The 23,365-nt window shown below is 53.0% G+C and overlaps 2 protein-coding genes across 2 annotated transcripts; one reads left to right on the top strand and one right to left on the bottom strand.

The window, feature by feature from the left end:
* The first annotated feature begins 6,101 nt into the window (after positions 1 to 6,101).
* Positions 6,102 to 9,011, top strand: IBA57 (iron-sulfur cluster assembly factor IBA57). Its single transcript, XM_048511485.1, has 2 exons — positions 6,102 to 6,497; positions 8,609 to 9,011. The coding sequence occupies exons 1-2, from the start codon at positions 6,205 to 6,207 to the stop codon at positions 8,661 to 8,663; spliced, it is 348 nt and encodes a 115-aa protein (XP_048367442.1). The 5' UTR covers positions 6,102 to 6,204; the 3' UTR covers positions 8,664 to 9,011.
* Positions 8,741 to 22,057, bottom strand: LOC125440652 (meiosis-specific coiled-coil domain-containing protein MEIOC-like). Its single transcript, XM_048510509.1, has 4 exons — positions 21,889 to 22,057; positions 20,317 to 20,418; positions 17,193 to 18,979; positions 8,741 to 8,865 (listed from the first exon to the last, which is right to left on the bottom strand). The coding sequence occupies exons 1-4, from the start codon at positions 22,032 to 22,034 to the stop codon at positions 8,741 to 8,743; spliced, it is 2,160 nt and encodes a 719-aa protein (XP_048366466.1). The 5' UTR covers positions 22,035 to 22,057.
* Positions 22,058 to 23,365: the final 1,308 nt, after the last annotated feature.

The raw sequence follows: 23,365 nt of genomic DNA, 5'->3' as shown, positions 1-23,365 counted from the left end.
CCCATCCAAGGTTTATGGTACCCCCCAGCAAGGGGCTTTCTGGGGAAGTGAGAATCAAAGGTGGTTGGCCATTGCCTTCTTCTGCAGAACCTTCCTTGGTGGTCCCCCATCCACATATTGACCCCACTTAGTTGTTGAGGCCACCTTTCCTCCCCTCCTCTTGTCTTAGAGGATAAAAACTGCCTCCTTTCTGGTCACGCATGCGTGAGAAGTTGCCTTCCTTCTGGCTGAGTCTTGTTAGCTGTGGCAGCTCCGTTTCCTTTGTGCAGATTTATGGCGGTGGAAGAGAATGGTGCAGTTGTAGACATATACCATCTAGGACAGGGGTCTTCAAACTATGGCCTCCCAGATGTTCACGAACTACAATTCCCATCAGCCCTGCCACTTGGCCATGCTGGCAGGGGTTGATGGGAATGGTAGTCCATGAACATCTGGAGGGCCATAGTTTGAAGACCCCTGATCTAGGAGAACTGCCGTGCAGATTCTGCATCAGAGGCGATGTGTATTGAGGCGTGTAAGAAGAGGCTCCCGAGCCATGACTTTCCCAAGCACTTGTTCATTCCTTACATCCCCTCAAGCTGTGTTTGTGTCCCAAAGCGTATTTTAATGACGACAATAACCCTTAACTGAATGAATTTTTAACTGTTGGAAAAGGAGTGGCCTGTAGAAAGTACCCTGATGCTAAAAATGCTCCCAAAAGGACCACTCTTATATTTAGTGCTGCAAACACGAAAGGTGTACTAACCTGTAGGCACAACTAACTGTCCAATGGCTTCCACGAGGGAGGAGTTAGCTTTCAGAAGCAAAGCTGAAACCCCCAACCATGAAATTCCCGATTCGTCGGCATCTCTGGACTTCGGAAGAGTCACAGCTTCAAAGGCATCTCGTATTTACTCTTTCTTTGATCAGCATGAAGCCAGAAGTGGGCAGGACCGTAGCACCATGTATATCTTGAGCGTAGTATCCCTTGTGTCCTAAGGATGCTTTCCTTCAGCATCTGTTAATCGTTGGGAAGTGACAAAGGTTGTACCCCAAACTAAACAAAAAGTGCCTTTGGCGATACTAGAAGAGTGGGTTTTCAAACCCCGTTTTTCTTTACTTTTGAAGAGTCTCAAAGTGGCTTACAAACTCCTTTTCCCTTCCTCTCCTTGCAACAGGCACCTTGTGAGTTAGGTGGGTCTGAGAGAGAACTGTGACTAGCCCTAGCTCACCCAGCAAGCTTCATGTGGAGGAGTGGAGAATCAAACGCAGTTCTCCAGATTAGACTCCACTTGATCTTAACCACTACACCGTGAAGATGTAGTCAGATTTTTTCTATTGGGTGTGTCATTTGATGTTCTGTTATCAGTAACACTTAGCACCAGTGAAGTGGATAGGAGTAGATCCAGAACAGGCAAAAGGAAATACTTCTTTACACAACGAGAGATTAAACGTGGAATCTGCTGTCAGACGATGCAGCGATGACCAGAGGCAGAGAGAGCTTTAAAAGGAAGCTAGGTGCATTCATGGAGGACAGGTATTCCAGTGGCTACTACCCAGGATAAAGAGAGCCTCGACAGTCAGAGGCAGTCAACCTCTTAATTCCATTGCCAGGATATCACACTGGGGAAGGTCTTAGCGTCTATGCCCTTTTATTGGTACTCCAGAGGAACTGGGTGGCCACAGTTTGAAATGGGATGCTGGACTAGATGGATCCTTCCTGGTCTGACCCAGCCGGGTTCTTCTGAGGTTCCTCTCAGGGGAAGGCCTCCGCCTCTGTGCCCTGTTGTTGGACTGGTTGACCTCTGTCTGAGACGGGATGCTGAACTAGATGGACCCTCCCTGGTCTGATCCAGCAGGGCTCTTCTGAGGTTCTTATCAGGGGATGGGCCTCCGTGCCCTATTGTTGGCCCTCCAGAGGAACTGGTTGGCCCTGGTGTGAGATGGGATGCTGGACTAGATGGGTCACTGGTCAGACCCAGCAGGGTTCTTCTGAGGTTTTGAAATGGGGGCCACCCCCTTTCCTCCGGCTGAACATGTGAAGTGCACGATAGATATGAGCCAGCCTGCTGATTGCCCCTTTAGGGTTAATAACATCTGGGCAAATGTGATATCAGGAAGTGCCTGTAGTTTTGCCAAAAACTAGACCATGATGGATGTTCCACATATGCACATAAGTTGGCGTAAAAGCCAACGATAATGAAATATATGCTTGAGGTGGTATGTACACCAGGGAAGAGAGGAGCACGGGTGGTTTGCCATTTCCTGCCTTTGTGTAGGGACCCTGAGCTTACTTGGTGGCCTCCAACAAATATTAACCTGCTTAGCTTCCAAGTTCTGATGAGACTGGGCTGGCCTCAGAGGTGGGATCCAGCAGGTTCTCACCAGTTCCCGAGAGTGGGTCACGAATTATTTGTGTGTGCCGAGAGGGGGTGACTGATTGGGTCTGCTTTTCCGTTAGAAATCCCATTAGGTCCAAAAATCATAAAATCCCGTTGTTTCCTATGTGGCTGGTTAGCGAAGGTAGAAAACGGGATCATTCTCCCTGTTGGGCTGTTTTCAAAACACGTTTTAGAAATATGGCAAAGTTCCTTGTTTAAGGAAAGTCTCCTTCTTTTGATTTCTAGAAACAAAATTAAGTATTTGAAAGTATTATCTGACAGGCAGTCAATTAGAGGAGAAGTAGTTGTTTCTGTTGGCAGTAGACGATCGGACTTGCTAGAATGAGTTTAAATTATGGACAGAAAGATACCAGCTGGAAATTAGAAACTTTTTTTTACAGTAAGAGTTTTTTACAGTAACAGAGAAATTATTAATGCCCCGCCCCCGGAATGCCCGGCCACGCCCCCGTCGTGCCCCGCCCAGCCCCATTGGTGCTACGCCACAGTTTAAATCCCACCAGCATGGGAACCTGTTACTAAAATTTTTGGATCCCACCACTGGCTGGCCTGGTTAGTTTATGATTGATACGTGGAGAAAAAAAGATGGATATAGTAAAGGCGTTCCAGTATCAAGGTCTGAAGTTCCTTGAAGACAACAAGGTCACATTTTGCGCTAGGGATAGCCAGTCAAGGCTGTCTCCCAGCATCTCTTTCCAATACCCAGGCTGTGCTAAAGCCATAACTGTGTAGCAGGACATGGTGGCCGCTGTTAGAGTTTTAGAAGGTCAGCGCGCTTTTATTTCAACATTTCTAAAACTCTAACAGTGGCTATACCACCCTCTGATCTGGAACCCTTCCGCCTGATCCTTGCTATGCAAAGGCTCTCTGCACTTTACCAGTGGCGTCGAAACAGCTGTGCAAATAAGAGCCATCCTGGCCATTTCGATCCACCATCTTCAGCTCAATTAACCTTGAAGGAAGATTCAAAGTAGCTACACATGAGCCTGTGCTGAGTGTAGTTTTGATGCCACTGGGAAAGCGCAGAGAGTCTTTGCATAGCAAGGATCAGGCGGAAGGGTTCCAGATCAGAGGGTGGTATAGCCGCTGTTAGAGTTTTAGAAATGTTGAAATAAAAGCGCGCTGGAAACTGTGAGATCCAGACAGACAAAAGCCATGTGGGATGCAGGCTGTGGTGTGAAGGGGAATCGGTCACCATTGAGACGAAAAGCTGGAGGGCTCCAACCACATGTTCTGCAGGAAAGCCGGACCACGCTTGAAGATGAGGATGCCAAATTGATGTGTGAATGGTGCGAAATGGATGAGTGAAATTGTGTGTGAATGTTAGAGTGCCTGGCCACCCACCTGACCTGTTCTGGGTTTTTTTAATGTCATCCTAGTAAACTGGGATGCTGCACAGGCGCCCCGGCTGTCTTTGGCCCATTTGGTACACATACAACTGTCTCCCCTTCCGCACGTGCAGAATAGTGCACTTTTAGTCTACTTTGCAGCTGTGCGGAATAGCAAAAGCCACTTGCAAACAATTGTGAAAGGGGATTGAAAGTGCATTATTCTGCACGCGTGGAAGCGGTCTGTCCTGCATATCTAGCCACACAAGCCCGCAAATGCTTACCAAAACCCTTTAGCACGCTTCGCGAAACTTTGGAGATGTGCAGATAGCCGGAAGAGTCCTGTCCTTCTCAGTAAAGATGGCGTGATCTGCCTTACAAGGGACAAAGGTGGCACCACTCTTCTGGTCACGTGGGGGTGCAAAATCGGCCCCCCACGTGACCAGGAAGTCCTGCTGTCTTGTCGTTTTCGCACGCCTCGACCCCGTCCAAGGCACGCAAAAATGATGAAACAGCTGGACTTCCTGCTGCCTCCAAGCCCCCTCAACCCTGCCTTGGACTCCTCCCTCCCTTCCAGCTGGGTCGAGGGCAGTGTGGGTGGAGCTGAGGTGGGCGGGGCAGGGGCAGAGCCTGGGGGGTGTCCTGAGACAATTTGTCTCCAGAAGTGGCTCATTTACCCCTGGTACGCCCTCCTGAGATCCTTCTACATTCCCGAGAATTGCGAAAGCTGAGACTGAACAAGGGAAGAGTGAAAGGTGTATGGTAAAGCATTGTTGAAGTTGTGAGCGTGGTGTAACCTAAGATTAATAGCTTATTTTCTATAGCAATGTACAGCTGTGACAGAACGTAGAAGGAACAAGTTCAAATGGTCTCCCATGTGGTATTTGTAGTGTTAAGGATACGGGATACTTTTTTCAAAGAACAAGAACACAGAACAGCAATCCAGAATACTTTGTCCCAGTGACTAAGAATCCATATTTATTTATTTTACTACAATGGTTCCAAAACTAGGATTTCTATCCAAGGAACACTGGGAACTGTAGTTTTCCAAGGCAGAGAGAGAGAGATGTTATCAGAGAGAAAGCACTGTACCCTACTACAATTTCCAGACTTTCATACAGGACACTACAATAGTTCATACAGCTTAAAAATGGTCCAATATTTAGAAACCAAAATAGAACAAGGGGGAAAAAATTACCTTGTTGCTCACATTCCATTGCACTGGAAAATACTTGAAATTTATCTAAAAGGCCATAAAAATCTATACCGTTATGAAGTTTCTAGGGGTTTTTTTTGTACTAACTTGTATGTTGTATGAGAAACATTTTGTGTATACAATAGACCGTTTGTAAATATATGTCAGGGCAAATGTTAGTTCCAGATTGTACTTAGAATGGTAGAACATTTGAAGAAAAAACAAATGCAATGTGGTTGGATTTTTCCATTTCCAATACTAATAAAACGGAATTAAACTTTTGATTTGTTTTTCATATGGTGGAAATGAGGTCTATCTGCCCAGGGTTGTCGGCTTTGATTAGATACTGTACACAGAGGCACAGTTTAAAAAAATACAACCAGATTAAATACAATTTTAAAAATACAACCAGAAAAATTCTGATCCGGTAAAACCGAGATCTCATTGTGGGTATCTCAGCCACTGAGTGGTTCATCTTCTTCACAATTCTGTAACTGAGATGGAAGATACACGTCCCAGTAATGCGAATGCCCAGATCAGCACTGGGATGACTACCTCAACTGACGAGCTCGCAGCAGGCTCCCCAGTTCCTATTGGCACTGGCGGGGTGTGACTCACCAGTTCAGATTGGGAGTGAGGGCTGGTTGCCTGGACTGGCAAGCCTGTGGTTGGCTTGCCAGACCAGTATGGTACTGGGGAAGGTGGTTGGCTGCTTATCAGTTCTGTTACGCAGAAGAAAAAAAATATAGCCCAAGAAATTGCAGAGCTGTTTTTAACCCATTCTAACACTGGAACTGTATAACTTTATTGCTTCAGCACAACCATAGCAAACAATACAACACAAAAAAGAAAAATGCAATAATAATACCGATTACAATATCAATGCAAATTATCATATAATTTGATAAACAGTAATACAAATTAATTCAAGACACAATATGACAATATATCTAAATCCATACACACACCCCCACACACAATCCTTTAGTTATTAATGATATATAACTATATATTGGTTAATCGTATATATAACATCACATATACAAATTTAATTAATAATTATGTCTAGCCACACGTGCTGCACTAAAGACCAGTCTCCACCCACTCGTCTCTGATTGGTAGGCCGACCAAGAGGCGGGGCTTGAGGCAGCCGACCCGCATCCCCTTCACCGAACGGCCGGCAGAGGGTGTCGAGGCGCATGCGCACTCGGTCCTAGCTGAACGCCTCACCGCCCTCCGCCACACACAAGATGTCGGCGGGGAGGGCGACGCCTTTTGTCTCGGCGGTTTCCCTCCGGCCGCCATGTTGGTGAGGGCGAGCGGGGCGCTGCGGGGCCTTCCCCGCGGCCTGCGCCTGCCGGCCACGAGAGGCCTCGGCGGGGCGGAGGCGACGGGCCCGACGACCGACTGCTTCGCGCTCAACCGCGCTCTGCTTCGACTCCAAGGCCCGGAGACCGAGCCCTTCCTCCAGGGCTTGCTGACCAATGACGTGGCGCGGCTGGCGGCGGTGGGCGGGGCCTCGGAAGCGCCTCGCGCGCAATACGCGCACCTCCTCAACGCCCAGGGGCGGTGCTTGTATGACGTCATTCTGTACAGGTGAGCGGATCCATTTGCGAATGTTCAGTGGTAAAAACCTTGGTATGCTCATAGTTAGAGCCAGATCAGTGATTCGTTCAGAGACACAACACGGATGCAGTTCATGAAAGGCAGCCAGATTAATGACGGCTCTGTTCGTCAGACTTGCAAAATATGCCCCCTGACACTTGGCTGCCAGTAGACTAAAGATTTTTTGTGAGCCCGGAATACCCATCCTGCAGAATGGGTGCCTGTTGTGTCTCTGCATGATTCCGAAGCAGGGTGGTGTAATGATTAGAAGTGGGGCTTTTTTTAGAGAAGTTGCTTGGCATGCAGGAAGTCCTGAGTTCAGACTCTGATTCAAGAATCTGGGAGGTAGCAGTGGCTGTAAAAGATCTTGCTCAGTTTGCAAAAGATCTTGCTTAGGGATTAAGTAACTTCTGGGGTTGCCCATCAATTGGAAAAAAGATTTCCAAATTCTTGTTCACTTGTTTAGTTTGGGATGGAGCCATCACAAAAGCTGTTGGGCCTATTTGGGAGATCAGTACTCCAGCCTTGGCCAAAGTCTTTGAACCCATTCAGTTTATGTTTTGAGCTTAGATACATAGCATAAAAGTATTGTGAATGCCGAATGTGCAGTTAGACTTCCCAACAGCAACATTGACAGCTTGCCTCCCACCTTTAGCTATTCCTCTGTTGTGGGGGGAAAGCCAGCTGTTTGCCTGTGTGCCCCATTCACAATTGATGGTTCTGGTCCTGTATTTGACCATTTCATCCATGATCCTTTTTGTACCTAAATCCAAAGGGTAAAAGTGTGACCCTTTGGCCCCTTCCCTTCCGCACACGCAGAATAATGCTCATTCAATCCACTTTCACAATTGTTTGAAAGTGGATTTCACTATTCCGCACAGTAAAATCCAGTTTCGAAGGGCATTGAAAGTGCATTATTCTGCATGTGCAGAAGGGCCTTTGATTTGGTGGGAGACTTTTCCACACCCATGGGCCAGGGCTGCACAGACCCTTTGTTTTAAATTGTGAACTCCTGTGTAAAAAATAGTGTGTGGCATCAGTCTCCTAAAAATCACTGACTCCTTACTTTAAGAAACAATTCTAAACAGGTCCCATTTTTTTCAGTAGGATTTATTCCTAGAAAAGAGTTTTTAGTTCTGTGTGCCCTGAAGATTGCCTGTTGGTCTTCGTTTACCATAAGTCTGCGTCACAGTCCCGCAGGGCCTGTAAGACGGAGTTACTCCACCTGGCCTATGTTTGAGAACAGCAGTGGTAGTCTAAGCTGGCCTTTCCTCTTTCATGTTCATTTAAGTTATGCTTTTATGTTCCTTTTAATGTTTTGTTATCCACTGTACCCTCACAGATGTAAAAGGAAGGGCGCCATAGGGTTGAAGTTTTAAGGACATATGTTCTAACCTTGTATAGTTTATTGATATTGACTGTTCTGAGTCCCATTCGACAAGGGAGAGCGGTTTAAATTTCTCAGCCCCACCTACCTCACAGGATGTTTGTTGTGAGGGGGGAAGGGCAAGGAGATTGTAAGCCCCTTTGAGTCTCCTGCAGGAGAGAAAGGGGGGATATAAATCCAAACTCCTCCTCCTCCTCCTCCTCCTCCTCCTCTTCTTCTTCTTCTTCTTCTTCTTCTTCTTCTTCTTCTTCTAAAATTGAAATAATAATAATGATACCCTGTTTCCCCAAATATAAGACATCCCCTGAAAATAAGACGTAGTAGAGGTTTTGCTGAAGTGTGAAAGCGCCGCCGGGAAAGCGCCCACCCTGCTCCCACGGGGCAGGCGAGAGGGGAAGCCCATGGTGCGGCCCAGCCAGCTGTGGGCAATTGGTGCGCCCGCCCTGCTGCCTGCAGGGCGGACAAGGATGAAGCCAGCGGCTCAGCTCGTGGAGCCGCAGTGCAAGGGCAGAAGAGCCGCATGTGGCTCTCGAGCCACAGGTTCCCTACCCCTGAGCATGGCTGTTCCAGGAAACTGAGCTAAGCGTAGCTAAGTTTCCAGTACAACATTAGGGGGGATGCATAAAGCAATGTGAAGTCACAAGGAAGAGGCTAGAACAAGGATGAACTGTCACTCCCCCACTGGAACTGTTTTCAGATCTTTGATGTTTTGCAGGATTTATGAAAGTTCTCAAGAAGAGGGCCACATTCTCTTGGAGTGCTTGTTTTGAGCAGTCTTCTGGACTCAGCCTTCTAGAAGGCATCTGAAGAGGCTGTATAAAAGATCGAGAAGGAAAGTGAACATCGCTCACCTTCTGCCAGGCTGACCTCTGCCCTTGTGGAGGCTGTCATCCAGAAGAGCCAAGTCTGAAGGAGAGCTCCCCTGGGGGCCTCCAACACCACACCCGGCTAAACGAGTAGGTGGCTGCAACACTCGAAAGACCCCAGAGCCAGACGTTATGGAGATTTGGGAGACTGATAATTCGCCATGATGCATTTTTACAAACCCGCTAGAGGTTGTTCCCAGAAGCCGAATTGGAAATATTAGAGATTATCATAGGCACAGGTACAAACAAGGTAAACCTTTCTTTCTTTCTTTCTTTCTTTCGAACATTATTTCTGCAATGGGACAGAACTGAAGAGTTGTGTTTTATGCGGCAGGATTATATAACAGTAATTTTACGTGGCACATTTGCATCAGGAGCAGCAGTGGCGTAGGAGGTTAAGAGCTCATGTATCTAATCTGGAGGAACTGGGTTTGATTCCCCGCTCTGCCGCCTGAGCTGTGGAGGCTTATCTGGGGAATTCAGATTAGCCTGTGCACTCCCACACATGCCAGCTGGGTGACCTTGGGCTAGTCACAGCTTCTCGGAGCTCTCTCAGCCCCACCCACCTCACAGGGTGTTTGTTGTGAGGGGGGAAGGGCAAGGAGATTGTCAGCCCCTTTGAGTCTCCTGCAGGAGAGAAAGGGGGGATATACATCCAAACTCTTCTTCTTCTTCAAATGCATTAAAATTTTGTAGAGGGAATAAATAATAAATAAATAAATATTCATTGGGGTATTTTCCTAACGTAAACCAGCTAGAATGCTGGGGTTGGAATGGGCCAAAACCGGGGGAAGTGGTAGAGCTAGTTCTCCAGATTAGAGTCTACCACTCACGTGGAAGAGTGGAGCTTAAACCTGGTTCACCAGATTAGAGTCAGCTGTTCGTGTTGAGGAGTGGGTTATCGAGTGCGGTTCTCCAGATTAGCGTCCACTGCTCTTCACCACTACACCATACTGAGTCTCAAATTTTCCAAAGACCAGAGCTCTCCAGGAATGCAGAAGTAATGGCCAGTGCCTTAAATTGAGCGTAGAAGTCTGTAGAAAAATCTTTGCAGAAATATATGCTCTCAGTTGCCAATGCCACTAAAGCATGGGTGTCAAACTCGTGGCCCTCCAGATGTTATGGACTACAGTTCCCATCACCCCCTGCCAGCATTATGCTGGCAGGTAATGATGGGAACTGTAGTCCATAACAGCATTATGCTGGCAGGTAATGATGGGAACTGTAGTCCATAACATCTGGAGGGCCACGAGTTTGACACCTGTGCACTAAAGTATCCAAAGAATTCTGCAATGGGGGAAAAAAGCCTTTGCTTGTAGATAGCAGATCCTGTCTTCTGTTCATTGTAGCTTTCTACCTATAGAGATGTGCATCTGTGTATTTGGGAAGGGAAGCATTCACACATGCATGCGCCCACATACTTCAACAGCCAGAACTTCAGGGGAAGTTTTACTGTTTGATTCTACTACCCCTGCACACTTGGATATCTTTAGGAGATATGACTTATCTCTCTGTGACATGTATTTTTAATGGCACAGGGGAAGCCTTCCGAATGCTTTCAAGTCTTGCCAGAATTTTAATCTTCAACACAGAGAGAATCCTCCCAGACTTGATTAGGAGCATGGCTTTACAAATTACATCCTGTGTCCGGGTTGGTCTTTTTTTAGTAACGTTTTCCACCGATTTTTAAAAATAGTGTTTTAATGGGAGTGGCCACATGCCTCGGTCTCAAAAGTTTCTTCCTGTACATTCGGCATCTCTGTTTCAAGGTCGTCTTAATGCTGTTTATTTTGTCAATTGCTCTGGGGTGGGGGGAGGGGGGAGAAATATCTTAACCACACAAGTCTGAATAGAGTCAAGAACAATTCAGGGATGAGACAGTTCATTGGCTTTGAATTGCAAGGTGCGGGCAGGGGATGGAAGACGAAGCCAGTGGTGGGATCCAAAAATTTTAGCAACAGGTTCCCATGGTGCTGGGATTCAAACAGTGGCGTAGCACCAATGGGGCTGGGCGGGGCACGACGGGGGCTTGCCGGGCATTCCGGGGGCGGGGCATTAATAATGTCTCTGTTACTGTAAAAAACTCTTACTGTAAAAAAAAAGTTCCTAATTTCCAGCTGGTATAATAATAATAATAATAATAATAATAATAATAATAATAATAATAATAATAATAATAATAATAATAATAATAATAATAATAATAATGTGGTAGTGAAATCGATAGCTAGGCGACCATCCCAAAAACTTGCTAGGGCAGCATAAGAACATCTTCGAATTGACTAGAAAGCCCTGCTTAAAACAGAATCGCCCAAACTTGGGAATATTACGCTGATACATTACAACTTCCTAGGCCTCTGGGTGAGGCTCAAATTGTAATGAAGGCCAACAACCAGCTAAAGATCTGGCAGCTGTGAAATCTACAACAACAACAACAACAACAATAATAATACACTATCAACCTATTTCACAGGGTTGCTGTGATAAAATGGAGGAGGGAGGATGTAGCAAGCCACTCTGAGTCCCTGCTGGGGAGAAAGGCAGTGTTCCAATGAAGAAAGTAAATAAATTCCTTGATTCAGCATTCTCTCCTGGACTTAAGAAAAAGAAAACTAAAATTTGGAAAGTGTCTAAGGCCCCCTGGTGGCTGTTTGCTGGTTCTTTTAAAATACTGTTTAAAAAAGGCACTGTTTTTGTACGTTTTACCATACCTGTCATTTCTAGCCTACTTTTTCCGCCTAAGCATCTGATTTTACTACCAGCTTCTGATTTTACAGCCAGCATGATGTAATGGTTAAAAGCGGTGGGCTCTAATCTGGAGAACTGGGTTTGATTCCCACGAGATGTCTATTGTCAAGCGAGGAAGGGAAGGAGCTTGTAAGCCGCTTTGAGACTGTATTGTTGAAGGCTTTCATGGCTGGAATCACTGGGGTGCTGTGTGGTTTCCGGGCTGTATGGCCGTGTTCTAGCAGCATTCTCTCCTGACGTTTCGCCTGCATCTGTGGCTGGCATCTTCAGAGGATCCACAGATGCAGGCGAAACGTCAAGAGATGATAATAATAATATGGGGGGGGGGGGTGGGGGGGGGGGGGGGTGGGGGGGGGGGGGGGTGGGGGGGGGGGGGGGTGGGGGGGGGGGGGGGTGGGGGGGGGGGGGGGTGGGGGGGGGGGGGGGTGGGGGGGGGGGGGGGTGGGGGGGGGGGGGGGTGGGGGGGGGGGGGGGTGGGGGGGGGGGGGGGTGGGGGGGGGGGGGGGTGGGGGGGGGGGGGGGTGGGGGGGGGGGGGGGTGGGGGGGGGGGGGGGTGGGGGGGGGGGGGGGTGGGGGGGGGGGGGGGTGGGGGGGGGGGGGGGTGGGGGGGGGGGGGGGTGGGGGGGGGGGGGGGTGGGGGGGGGGGGGGGTGGGGGGGGGGGGGGGTGGGGGGGGGGGGGGGTGGGGGGGGGGGGGGGTGGGGGGGGGGGGGGGTGGGGGGGGGGGGGGGTGGGGGGGGGGGGGGGTGGGGGGGGGGGGGGGTGGGGGGGGGGGGGGGTGGGGGGGGGGGGGGGTGGGGGGGGGGGGGGGTGGGGGGGGGGGGGGGTGGGGGGGGGGGGGGGTGGGGGGGGGGGGGGGTGGGGGGGGGGGGGGGTGGGGGGGGGGGGGGGTGGGGGGGGGGGGGGGTGGGGGGGGGGGGGGGTGGGGGGGGGGGGGGGTGGGGGGGGGGGGGGGTGGGGGGGGGGGGGGGTGGGGGGGGGGGGGGGTGGGGGGGGGGGGGGGTGGGGGGGGGGGGGGGTGGGGGGGGGGGGGGGTGGGGGGGGGGGGGGGTGGGGGGGGGGGGGGGTGGGGGGGGGGGGGGGTGGGGGGGGGGGGGGGTGGGGGGGGGGGGGGGTGGGGGGGGGGGGGGGTGGGGGGGGGGGGGGGTGGGGGGGGGGGGGGGTGGGGGGGGGGGGGGGTGGGGGGGGGGGGGGGTGGGGGGGGGGGGGGGTGGGGGGGGGGGGGGGTGGGGGGGGGGGGGGGTGGGGGGGGGGGGGGGTGGGGGGGGGGGGGGGTGGGGGGGGGGGGGGGTGGGGGGGGGGGGGGGTGGGGGGGGGGGGGGGTGGGGGGGGGGGGGGGTGGGGGGGGGGGGGGGTGGGGGGGGGGGGGGGTGGGGGGGGGGGGGGGTGGGGGGGGGGGGGGGTGGGGGGGGGGGGGGGTGGGGGGGGGGGGGGGTGGGGGGGGGGGGGGGTGGGGGGGGGGGGGGGTGGGGGGGGGGGGGGGTGGGGGGGGGGGGGGGTGGGGGGGGGGGGGGGTGGGGGGGGGGGGGGGTGGGGGGGGGGGGGGGTGGGGGGGGGGGGGGGTGGGGGGGGGGGGGGGTGGGGGGGGGGGGGGGTGGGGGGGGGGGGGGGTGGGGGGGGGGGGGGGTGGGGGGGGGGGGGGGTGGGGGGGGGGGGGGGTGGGGGGGGGGGGGGGTGGGGGGGGGGGGGGGTGGGGGGGGGGGGGGGTGGGGGGGGGGGGGGGTGGGGGGGGGGGGGGGTGGGGGGGGGGGGGGGTGGGGGGGGGGGGGGGTGGGGGGGGGGGGGGGTGGGGGGGGGGGGGGGTGGGGGGGGGGGGGGGTGGGGGGGGGGGGGGGTGGGGGGGGGGGGGGGTGGGGGGGGGGGGGGGTGGGGGGGGGGGGGGGTGGGGGGGGGGGGGGGTGGGGGGGGGGGGGGGTGGGGGGGGGGGGGGGTGGGGGGGGGGGGGGGTGGGGGGGGGGGGGGGTGGGGGGGGGGGGGGGTGGGGGGGGGGGGGGGTGGGGGGGGGGGGGGGTGGGGGGGGGGGGGGGTGGGGGGGGGGGGGGGTGGGGGGGGGGGGGGGTGGGGGGGGGGGGGGGTGGGGGGGGGGGGGGGTGGGGGGGGGGGGGGGTGGGGGGGGGGGGGGGTGGGGGGGGGGGGGGGTGGGGGGGGGGGGGGGTGGGGGGGGGGGGGGGTGGGGGGGGGGGGGGGTGGGGGGGGGGGGGGGTGGGGGGGGGGGGGGGTGGGGGGGGGGGGGGGTGGGGGGGGGGGGGGGTGGGGGGGGGGGGGGGTGGGGGGGGGGGGGGGTGGGGGGGGGGGGGGGTGGGGGGGGGGGGGGGTGGGGGGGGGGGGGGGTGGGGGGGGGGGGGGGTGGGGGGGGGGGGGGGTGGGGGGGGGGGGGGGTGGGGGGGGGGGGGGGTGGGGGGGGGGGGGGGTGGGGGGGGGGGGGGGTGGGGGGGGGGGGGGGTGGGGGGGGGGGGGGGTGGGGGGGGGGGGGGGTGGGGGGGGGGGGGGGTGGGGGGGGGGGGGGGTGGGGGGGGGGGGGGGTGGGGGGGGGGGGGGGTGGGGGGGGGGGGGGGTGGGGGGGGGGGGGGGTGGGGGGGGGGGGGGGTGGGGGGGGGGGGGGGTGGGGGGGGGGGGGGGTGGGGGGGGGGGGGGGTGGGGGGGGGGGGGGGTGGGGGGGGGGGGGGGTGGGGGGGGGGGGGGGTGGGGGGGGGGGGGGGTGGGGGGGGGGGGGGGTGGGGGGGGGGGGGGGTGGGGGGGGGGGGGGGTGGGGGGGGGGGGGGGTGGGGGGGGGGGGGGGTGGGGGGGGGGGGGGGTGGGGGGGGGGGGGGGTGGGGGGGGGGGGGGGTGGGGGGGGGGGGGGGTGGGGGGGGGGGGGGGTGGGGGGGGGGGGGGGTGGGGGGGGGGGGGGGTGGGGGGGGGGGGGGGTGGGGGGGGGGGGGGGTGGGGGGGGGGGGGGGTGGGGGGGGGGGGGGGTGGGGGGGGGGGGGGGTGGGGGGGGGGGGGGGTGGGGGGGGGGGGGGGTGGGGGGGGGGGGGGGTGGGGGGGGGGGGGGGTGGGGGGGGGGGGGGGTGGGGGGGGGGGGGGGTGGGGGGGGGGGGGGGTGGGGGGGGGGGGGGGTGGGGGGGGGGGGGGGTGGGGGGGGGGGGGGGTGGGGGGGGGGGGGTGGGGGGGGGGGGGGGGGGGTGGGGGGGGTGGGGGGGGGGGGGGGGGGGGGGGGGGGGGGGGGGGGGGGGTGGGTGTGGGGGGGGGGGGGGGGGGGGGGGGGGGGGGGGGGGGGGGGCGGGGGGTGGGGGGGGGGGGGGGGGGGGGGGGTGGGGGGGGGGGGGGGTGGGGGGGGGGAGCCAGATAATTCAAACTTTTTTTTCCTTACAGGAAACGAAATGGAGTCATGGTTCTGAATTCCAGTTATGTGCCGGGGGGAGAACAAAGAAGACGGGCTATGTGCTTCATATTCTGCTGGGGAACTTCTGTCCTGCTACCGCTGGAAGTAAAATGGAGACTGCATGGATCTGCCATCTGATTCATCAATGGCTTAAGATCATAAGAACTAGCCTGCTGGATCAGACCAGAGTCCATCTAGCCCAGCACTCTGCTACTCGCAGTGGCCCACCAGGTGCCATTGGGAGCTCACATGCAGGAAGTGAAAGCAATGGCCTTCTGCGGCTGTTGCTCCCGAGCACCTGGTCTGTTACGGCATTTGCAATCTCAGATCAAAGAGGATCAAGATTGGGAGCCATAGATCGACTTCTCCTCCATAAATCTGTCCAAGCCCCTTTCAAAGCTATCCAGGTTAGTGGCCATCACCACCTCCTGTGGCAGCATGTTCCAAACACCAATCACACGTTGTGTGAAGAAGTGTTTCCTTTTTATTAGTCCTAATTCTTCCCCCCAGCATTTTCAAGGAATGCCCCCTGGTTCTAGTATTGTGAGAAAGAGAGAAAAATTTCTCTCTGTCAACATTTTCTACCCCATGCATAATTTTATAGACTTCAATCATATCCCCCCTCAGACGTCTCCTCTCCAAACTAAAGAGTCCCAAACACTGCAGCCTCTCCTCATGTACTAGGCCTCATGTAATAGGCTTATGTACTAGGCCTCATGATTTTAGTTATACATCTTCAAAGCATAGAAGATGAGTTCAGATTTGTACTCTGCTTTTCTCAACCATAAGGAGTCTCAAAGTGGCTTACAAACCCGTTCCCTTCCACTCTCCACAACAGGCTCCTTGTGAGGTAGGCGGGGCTGAGAGTTCTGAGAGAATTATGACTTTCTCTCCTGTAAAAAGACACAAGGCAGCTTACAAACTCCCTTCCTTTCCTCTCCCCACAACAGACACCATGTGAGGTGGGTGGGGTTGAGAGAGTTCGGTGAGAACTGTGCCCAGTCCAAAGTCTTCATGTGGAGGAGCAGTGAAACAAACCCAGTCCTCCAGATTAGAGTCTGCAGCTCTTGACACTACACCTGCTACCTTGTGAAGTGATCCAGTATTGATAAATTCCCCAAATTATGAAATGCAAGGTGCAAAATAAACACTAAAAGTAAACAAATTTGCCACTATTTGATTCATGTCATTTACATTAAATGCAGAATTTTAAATTTACTGTGTATTGGAAAAAGTCCATTTCAGTTCAAGGGCCCTTCATAGCCTGCAACTCTGACGAAGGGAGTGTTGACTCTTGAAAGCCGATAACCTGGAAATCTAGTTGGCCTGCAAGGGCTACTGATGTTGCTCAGTATCGCATTGGCTCTCTTGGCGGCTGCATCACATCATTTTGCCAAGGGAAGATTCAGTACCAGAACAGCACATAACCAAGAAGATTCTGGATTTATATCCTCCCTTTCTGTTCTTAAGGAGACTCAAGGTGACTTACAAGCTCCTTTCCCTCCCTCTCCCCACAACAGACACCTTGTGAGGCAGGTGGGGCTGAGAGAGTTCTGAGAGAACAGGGACTAGCCCCAGGGCACCCAGCAGGAATGTAGGAGTGCAGAAACACACCTGGTTCACCAGATAAGCTGCTACCACTCAGGTGGAGGAGTGGGGAATCAAAGCCGGTTTTCCAGATTAGAATCCACCTGCTCTTAGCCACTACACCACGCCAAATCTAACTCGCTCCTTTCGCAGCTAAAATCTCCACTTATACCTTTCACTACTCGTGAGATTTAAACTTCGTGTGGATGATATTACTGACTGTAGAGAAATTGAGTCTACCATTTTAAATTTCTCTATTTTAGTAGCTTGTTTGGCTAAGTGTAGAGCCCCAGCTGTAGAGCATGTTCCTTTTAGTTAGGACTCAAATGAGTAACACCTGTTAGCAACTTTTGATTTTTGCCAAGCTGACTCAGCTAATTATCAAAAAAGAATGATTGGTCCGTTTATATCAGCTGACAGACAATTTCTGTATAATTTGCCTTTCAGCAGTTCATTAGTTTATCTCTCTCTTTCTATACCTCTTTATGCTGGCTGTTGCTCTGTTTGAAAACTCTGCCTGTTATCTATCTGTGTTTTAGGTTGTTAGTCTCTGCTTGCATTTTTGTGTAAGAAAGCTATGCTACCATAAATTTTAAGTTATTGTTTTAACTTTTGCTTTTGCATTTTCAGTTTATTGAGCAGGTGCAGGACTCAATAAACGTCTATATATATTTTTCCAAAAACCGTTTCGTTTTCAGTGATTTTTGCATGCTTAATAACAAAATCCCAACCTACGTATCTTATGAAAGAGTGGCAGAGAAGCCAGCTCTTCCGTTACACTGACCTTCTTCCGTTCCCTCTCGAGCGCTCTCCACTGGTCATAACACTCTTCCAGGTGGATATGGAGCTCATTTGCGGGTCCGCTACGGTTCTTGGGAGGCCGGTAGCCATTCAGAGGAGGGGGAAAGGCAAAGCACGGCGCGGACATTTCTGCACAGAACAGATCGTTCACAAAGGGGCTCAAGTGGTGAAAATCATCGTAGTGGAAAAGGTCGACCAGTTCAGAAAAGGGGAAGAGCAGCGGAGAAAAGGCAACGTTTGTTTGTGCCGGAAAAGGAGGAGGGACGAACGGAGGGAAACCGGGCGTGTGCTTATAGCCAGATGCTAACGGGAAAAGTGGAAGGAAAGAAGGATTGATGAAGTCGGCCAAGCTGCTCCCGTTCTGATCTTGTTTCCTTCTCAACGCATCAAGCTGAGCTCGATTGGGACCTGCATAGCCTGGGTACAGAATCCCATTATTTTTACCTTTTCCCTCATTCTGTGTTCTTTCATTAGCATTGAACCGACTTGGCTTATTATGAAATCTGTGATTTGCAGAATACTGCGGTGATAACCGGCTGGAGGGGGCGCTGACGGGTATTTTACCATAGAGTCCTTCTGAAGTCATGGAGGAATCGTGCTGGGCATGTCCAATAGGGCTAGGTTTTTTCTGTTTCTCTAAAGAGCTGGAAAAAACTGAGCCATTGGGAATGTTATTGGACATTTGCAGTTTCCCGTCTTTCCTCGAAGGAGAGGCAAGCGAAATCTGTGAATAGGCAGGCCGGACCGCAGGCTGATTAGCAGAAGACCTATTTGAGTGAGCTGAAGGCGGCTGAGAGTCCGTTGGCTTCCTGTAAGCGACGCACGATGCAGTCGAGGCATTCAGTATTTTAGCATCCAACCACGTGTATCCATTGTAAGACGAATTTGTTTTCTGTGGAGCTGGTTTTAGAGGCAAGGTATTACAGGATGCTTTTGGAGGACACGCTGGGATTTTACATTCAGTATTGCATAAGGTTGCTTCCGTACTAATAGGATGACGGGTGTTTGGTGGGAGCGTTTCCTGCAGTTTTGTATTTGCTCCATTAGGAAAGGTGTTTTCTTTATTAGATGCTGGCGTGCAAACGTAAAGGGGCGGAAAACCAAACTGCTGTGATCCATGAGCAGCGGGGAAATTCGGGTATCCTTCAGAAGACAAGCTGTTTTCTTGGCCCACTAGGTCCCAAATGCCGTCAGAGGAAGAATTATTGGACAGCTGGCTGAAGTACTGGCGTGGTCCTTCTCGGTCGCTTCCCCCAAGCGCTCCTCTTGCTTCATCCATTTTTGGATATTCTTTGTGAGCGATACCTTTTACTCTAACTTGAGATGAGAAAGTGCTGAAATCCACAAGGCTCCTTCCGCCGTCACTATTTGATTGCTTGTCATAACTGCGCGTGTTCTGATACTCCAGACTGTCTGGCTGATTGATCCCACGCTGTTTGAAAACCTTGTTTGAGGGAGCGGCATCCCCGAACATCTTTTCGGGAGACTGCGGGCAAGGGTGGGAAAGCGCATGCCAGGAGCCCGGGAGGGGGAAACCATCCAAGTCTTTCTTTAAAGATTCTGTGGAGCACGCCTCTCTCAAGTTTCCTTCATAAGGGTGCTGGATGTCAGCCAGGGTAGCGAGATCTTTGTTTTCCAAAATATTTTTAGGAAAAAGCCCTGAGAAACTGTTTTCTGAGTCAGTTGACCACATGGGCGGAAACAATCTTGAAAGAGCGTTCCTGAAACGGACAAATGTTTTAATACTAAATATTTTGTTCTGTCAACACAACATAGGAAGCTAGCTTACGCGTGGTCGGACTTGAAAAATTCTTTACACAGCTCTCAGCTACTATTTTAATTACAATCCATAAGCAACACGAATATTCTTAAATTCCAAAGAGATACTTTTACTCTGAGCACATCAAAAAAGAATCAGTTAAATTCTTTGTGGTAACTCTAGTAACAATTTTAATTATACGAGGGAGGGATTCAGACAAGTTGGGCATAACGAAGAAGAAGAGTTTGGATTTATATCCCCCCTTTCTCTCCTGTAAGGAGACTCAAAGGGGCTTACAAACTCCTTTCCCTGCTCCTCTGCTCTAACAACAAACACCCTGTGAGGTGGCTGGGGCTGAGAGAGCTCCGAAGAACTGTGACTAGCCCAAGGTCACCCAGCTGGCAAGTGTTGGAGTGAACAAGCTAATCTGGTTCACCAGACAAACCTCCACAGCTCAAGTGGCAGAGCAGGGAATCAAACCCGGTTCTCCAGATTAGAGTGCACCTGCTCTTAACCACTACACCATGTTGGCTCTCAAGGTCAAGATAAATAAACTCTGTTTGGAAACATGAATGGAAAATGTGTTTTCACTTTGTTTCTGTTGTAACGCGATGTAGAGGTGAGCCAGCAAACCCAGCAGAGCTTCAGACAAAGCACAGGAATGCCTGCACCATCTGTTGCCCTCTGGGCAAGCACTCTCACCGGTCACAAGACCCTCGTGACTCACAGGTCACAAGATATCCTGGACAAAGGGACAAAAGGTGCATACCCCCAGGTATGGATTAGGCCCAGACAGGAATGTTTCCTCCCGCAAGTACGCAGCCCCTATGATTCATGTATTGTGCAACATTCTCCCACTCTCCCGCCTTCCCAAAAACCCTAATAAAAGGTGCCAGGGACCGCCAGCTCGGCAGAGTAGCCAGATCCACGGATCATGCTATATCGCCACTGGCTTCTCTCCACCGGATGATATCGCTGCGTCTCGCCTATTCCTTGCGTCGCCCATAACGACTTCAACGCATACATATCCTTGTCTGTTTGAAAAAAATTACAGCCGTCCAATAATTCTATATGAGAGGGAACAGTTTAAACCTCAGTCCAATTCAACTTCTCTGACTCTGCGCTGGATGACCATGAGCCTGCAATGCTGTGCAAACTTCACATGAAAATAAACCCTGCTGAACTCAACGAGGCTGGCTTCTGTGCAAGCATGTCTTGAATCGGGCCGTGGGACGGTCCCGGCAAAGCTTCCGTGCCACTTGGCAATTACTTCTACGTAAACAGTCTGTGTTTGCTTACCAGTCTGCTGCAGGTTCTTGCTTGTCCGGCTCCTCCAGGATGCTGGAGACCAAACCGAACATGTCAGGCCCGCTGCCAGAGTACGACAGATTTATCTGCGCCCTGAAAACGAGACCCCGCATTAGAGGCACTTTACTCAGGCACAAGAATATTCCCTTTGAGGCGGGAGGGGTGGTGGCTTCGAGGTGACGCAGAGGGGGAAAGCTCAGAGGCAGCTGTCTTCTGGACTGAAGAATTCCCAGCTTCCTCCCTCACCCCAACCCAGCCTCTCTTACAGGTTTTTAAAGCACAAGTGCACATAATCAAATAAATATGACAGTGGTGGCGAACCTATGGCACGGGTGCCAGAGGTGGCACTCAGAGCCCTCTTCGTGGGCACGCGCAAACAGAGTGCCCCCCCCCCATCTAGGCTGGCCTGGGCCGCTGGGCTCAATTATTAGCATTAAACTTAAGACCAAGTTTTGGGGAAGCAGTGTAGGTTGCCCTGTTAAGCGCTGTTAAACCCCACTGATTTTCATGCAAAGAACTAAAGTGCGATCCTTTACCTGGGAGTAAGCTCGGTTGCTGGCAATGGGGCTTCCTTCTGAGTAAACCCTCCTAGGGTCGTGATTCACCCGTTGGAAGAGTTGCACGGTTGCTTCAGAGCCAAACCACTGACTACCACCAAGCTTACTCCTGAGTAACACACGCCTTGGGGCCAACCGTTTTTTCTAAACTAAAACGTCAGTATTCAGGTTAAATTGCTGTGTTGGCACTTTGCGATAAATAAATTGGTTTTGTGTTGCAATTTGGCCACTCGGTCTCAAAAGGTTCGCCATCACTGAAATATGAGGACACAAGCTTTGGGATTGGTAACATTTAAGCTATGTACTCCCTAAAAGTCTCTTATTGGAACAAGGCTGGGATTATTTGTGTGGCAAATGGTGATCACATTTTCTTATATGTTGGACTTGACAGACAAGACACAGATGGAGATGGACAGTTGCGGTTCATTGAACAAAAAACCAACATATTTAATAAGGCAACAGTTCTCAACCTGTGCGTCGGGACCCCTTTGGGGGTTGAACGACCCTTTCACAGGGGTCGCCTAAGACTCTCTGCATCTGTGTTCCCCATCTGTAAAATGGATAAATGTTAGGGTTGGGGGTCACCACAACATGAGGAACTGTATTAAAGGGTCACGGGATTAGGAAGGTTGAGAACCACTGTAATAAGGCAAATATGATGGGTGGATCACTTAAACATATGAAGTAAAGAGGGCTCTCAAATAAAAATGTCAACTTGTATTCTGTTAAAGCATAGGTGTCAAACTCGCAGCCCTCCAGATGTTATGGACTACAGTTCCCATCATCCCCTGCCAGCATGATGTAGTCCATAACATCTGGAGGGCCGCGAATTTGACACCTGTGTGTTAAAGGAATATTCTTAACCTGAACTTTTAATGAAGTTTTAAGGAGCCATTCTGCCATTATGTAAAAACCTTTTGGAAATTACATGCTTCCAACTGACTGAAGCCTCCATTGCTGTGCCCAGGAAGAGGTCTGGAAAGGCACCCCCAAGTGCCAATCATACCTTTTTTGGGAGCCATCTTGCAACGAAGCAGCGGCATTGGTATCGTCGGCACATGTTGACCAGCTGCTGTATAACTGGGGAGACTCCACAGTGGGCGGTGTATTTGTAATCCCTCCAAACAATGGCGAGAACAACTGTGCATTCATTTCCTGTTTACTGCCGTTTACCTGAAGTGAAATTAAAAGACAGAAGTTTTAAAAAGAGAAGATTGACAGACCAGGTGTACAGTCAAGTACAGTTCCTCCAGAAGAAAATGAATTTTCAGCTCCAGAATTAGCCTCCCCACAGACTGTGTTAGAAAGAAGTTTAGAGGGGAACTTCTTCCCCGTAACATCTGAAATAAAACCCACCTTTCCTCATTTTAGAGCCTTTATTAGGCTGAAATTTATCAAACGATTACTGCAGGCAGCCAGTCCTTTGTGGTATCTGCCAACATAATGAAGGGCATTTTACAACAGTCACGCTTCTACTGTTTCTGACTGGATATGACTGCATGGTAAAATAACAACCACCACCACCACCACCACCTGCCTGTGACAAAGAACTGGTGGAATCACAAACCTGAAAAGGTCACTGAAAATGAACACGTAAAACTACTCTGGGACTTCCGAATTCAGACTGACAAAGTTTTGGAACACAATACTCCTGACCTCACGATTGTGGAAAAAAAGAAAGTGTAGATAGTTGATGTTGCAATTCCTGGTGACAGCAGGATTGTTGAGAAGCAACTGGAAAAACTTACACGATACGAGGATTGAAGGACTGAACTACAAAGACTCTGGCACAAACCAGTAAAGGTGGTCCCAGTGGTGATCGGCACACTGGGTGCAGTGCCTAAAGACCTTGGATGGCACTTAAAAACAATCGGCGCTGACAAAATCACCATATGTCAGCTGCAAAAGGCCACCCTACTCGGCTCTGCACGCATTATTCGTCGATACATCACACAGTCCTAGATGCTTGGGAAGTGTCCGACATGTGATGTAATACAAAATCCAGCATATTGATCTTGTTTGCTGTGTACAACTGTTTTTGTATCAAAATAATAATAATAATAATAATAATAATAATAATAATAATAATAATAATGGGGGGGGGGGGGGGTGGGGGGGGGGGGGGGTGGGGGGGGGGGGGGGTGGGGGGGGGGGGGGGTGGGGGGGGGGGGGGGTGGGGGGGGGGGGGGGTGGGGGGGGGGGGGGGTGGGGGGGGGGGGGGGTGGGGGGGGGGGGGGGTGGGGGGGGGGGGGGGTGGGGGGGGGGGGGGGTGGGGGGGGGGGGGGGTGGGGGGGGGGGGGGGTGGGGGGGGGGGGGGGTGGGGGGGGGGGGGGGTGGGGGGGGGGGGGGGTGGGGGGGGGGGGGGGTGGGGGGGGGGGGGGGTGGGGGGGGGGGGGGGTGGGGGGGGGGGGGGGTGGGGGGGGGGGGGGGTGGGGGGGGGGGGGGGTGGGGGGGGGGGGGGGTGGGGGGGGGGGGGGGTGGGG

Source organism: Sphaerodactylus townsendi, linkage group LG11, assembly GCF_021028975.2.
Source record: "Sphaerodactylus townsendi isolate TG3544 linkage group LG11, MPM_Stown_v2.3, whole genome shotgun sequence".
In the NCBI taxonomy this organism is placed as follows: domain Eukaryota; kingdom Metazoa; phylum Chordata; class Lepidosauria; order Squamata; family Sphaerodactylidae; genus Sphaerodactylus; species Sphaerodactylus townsendi.
The sequence above is the reverse complement of the archived record's forward strand: the minus strand, read 5'-3'. Positions and strand labels throughout refer to the sequence as shown.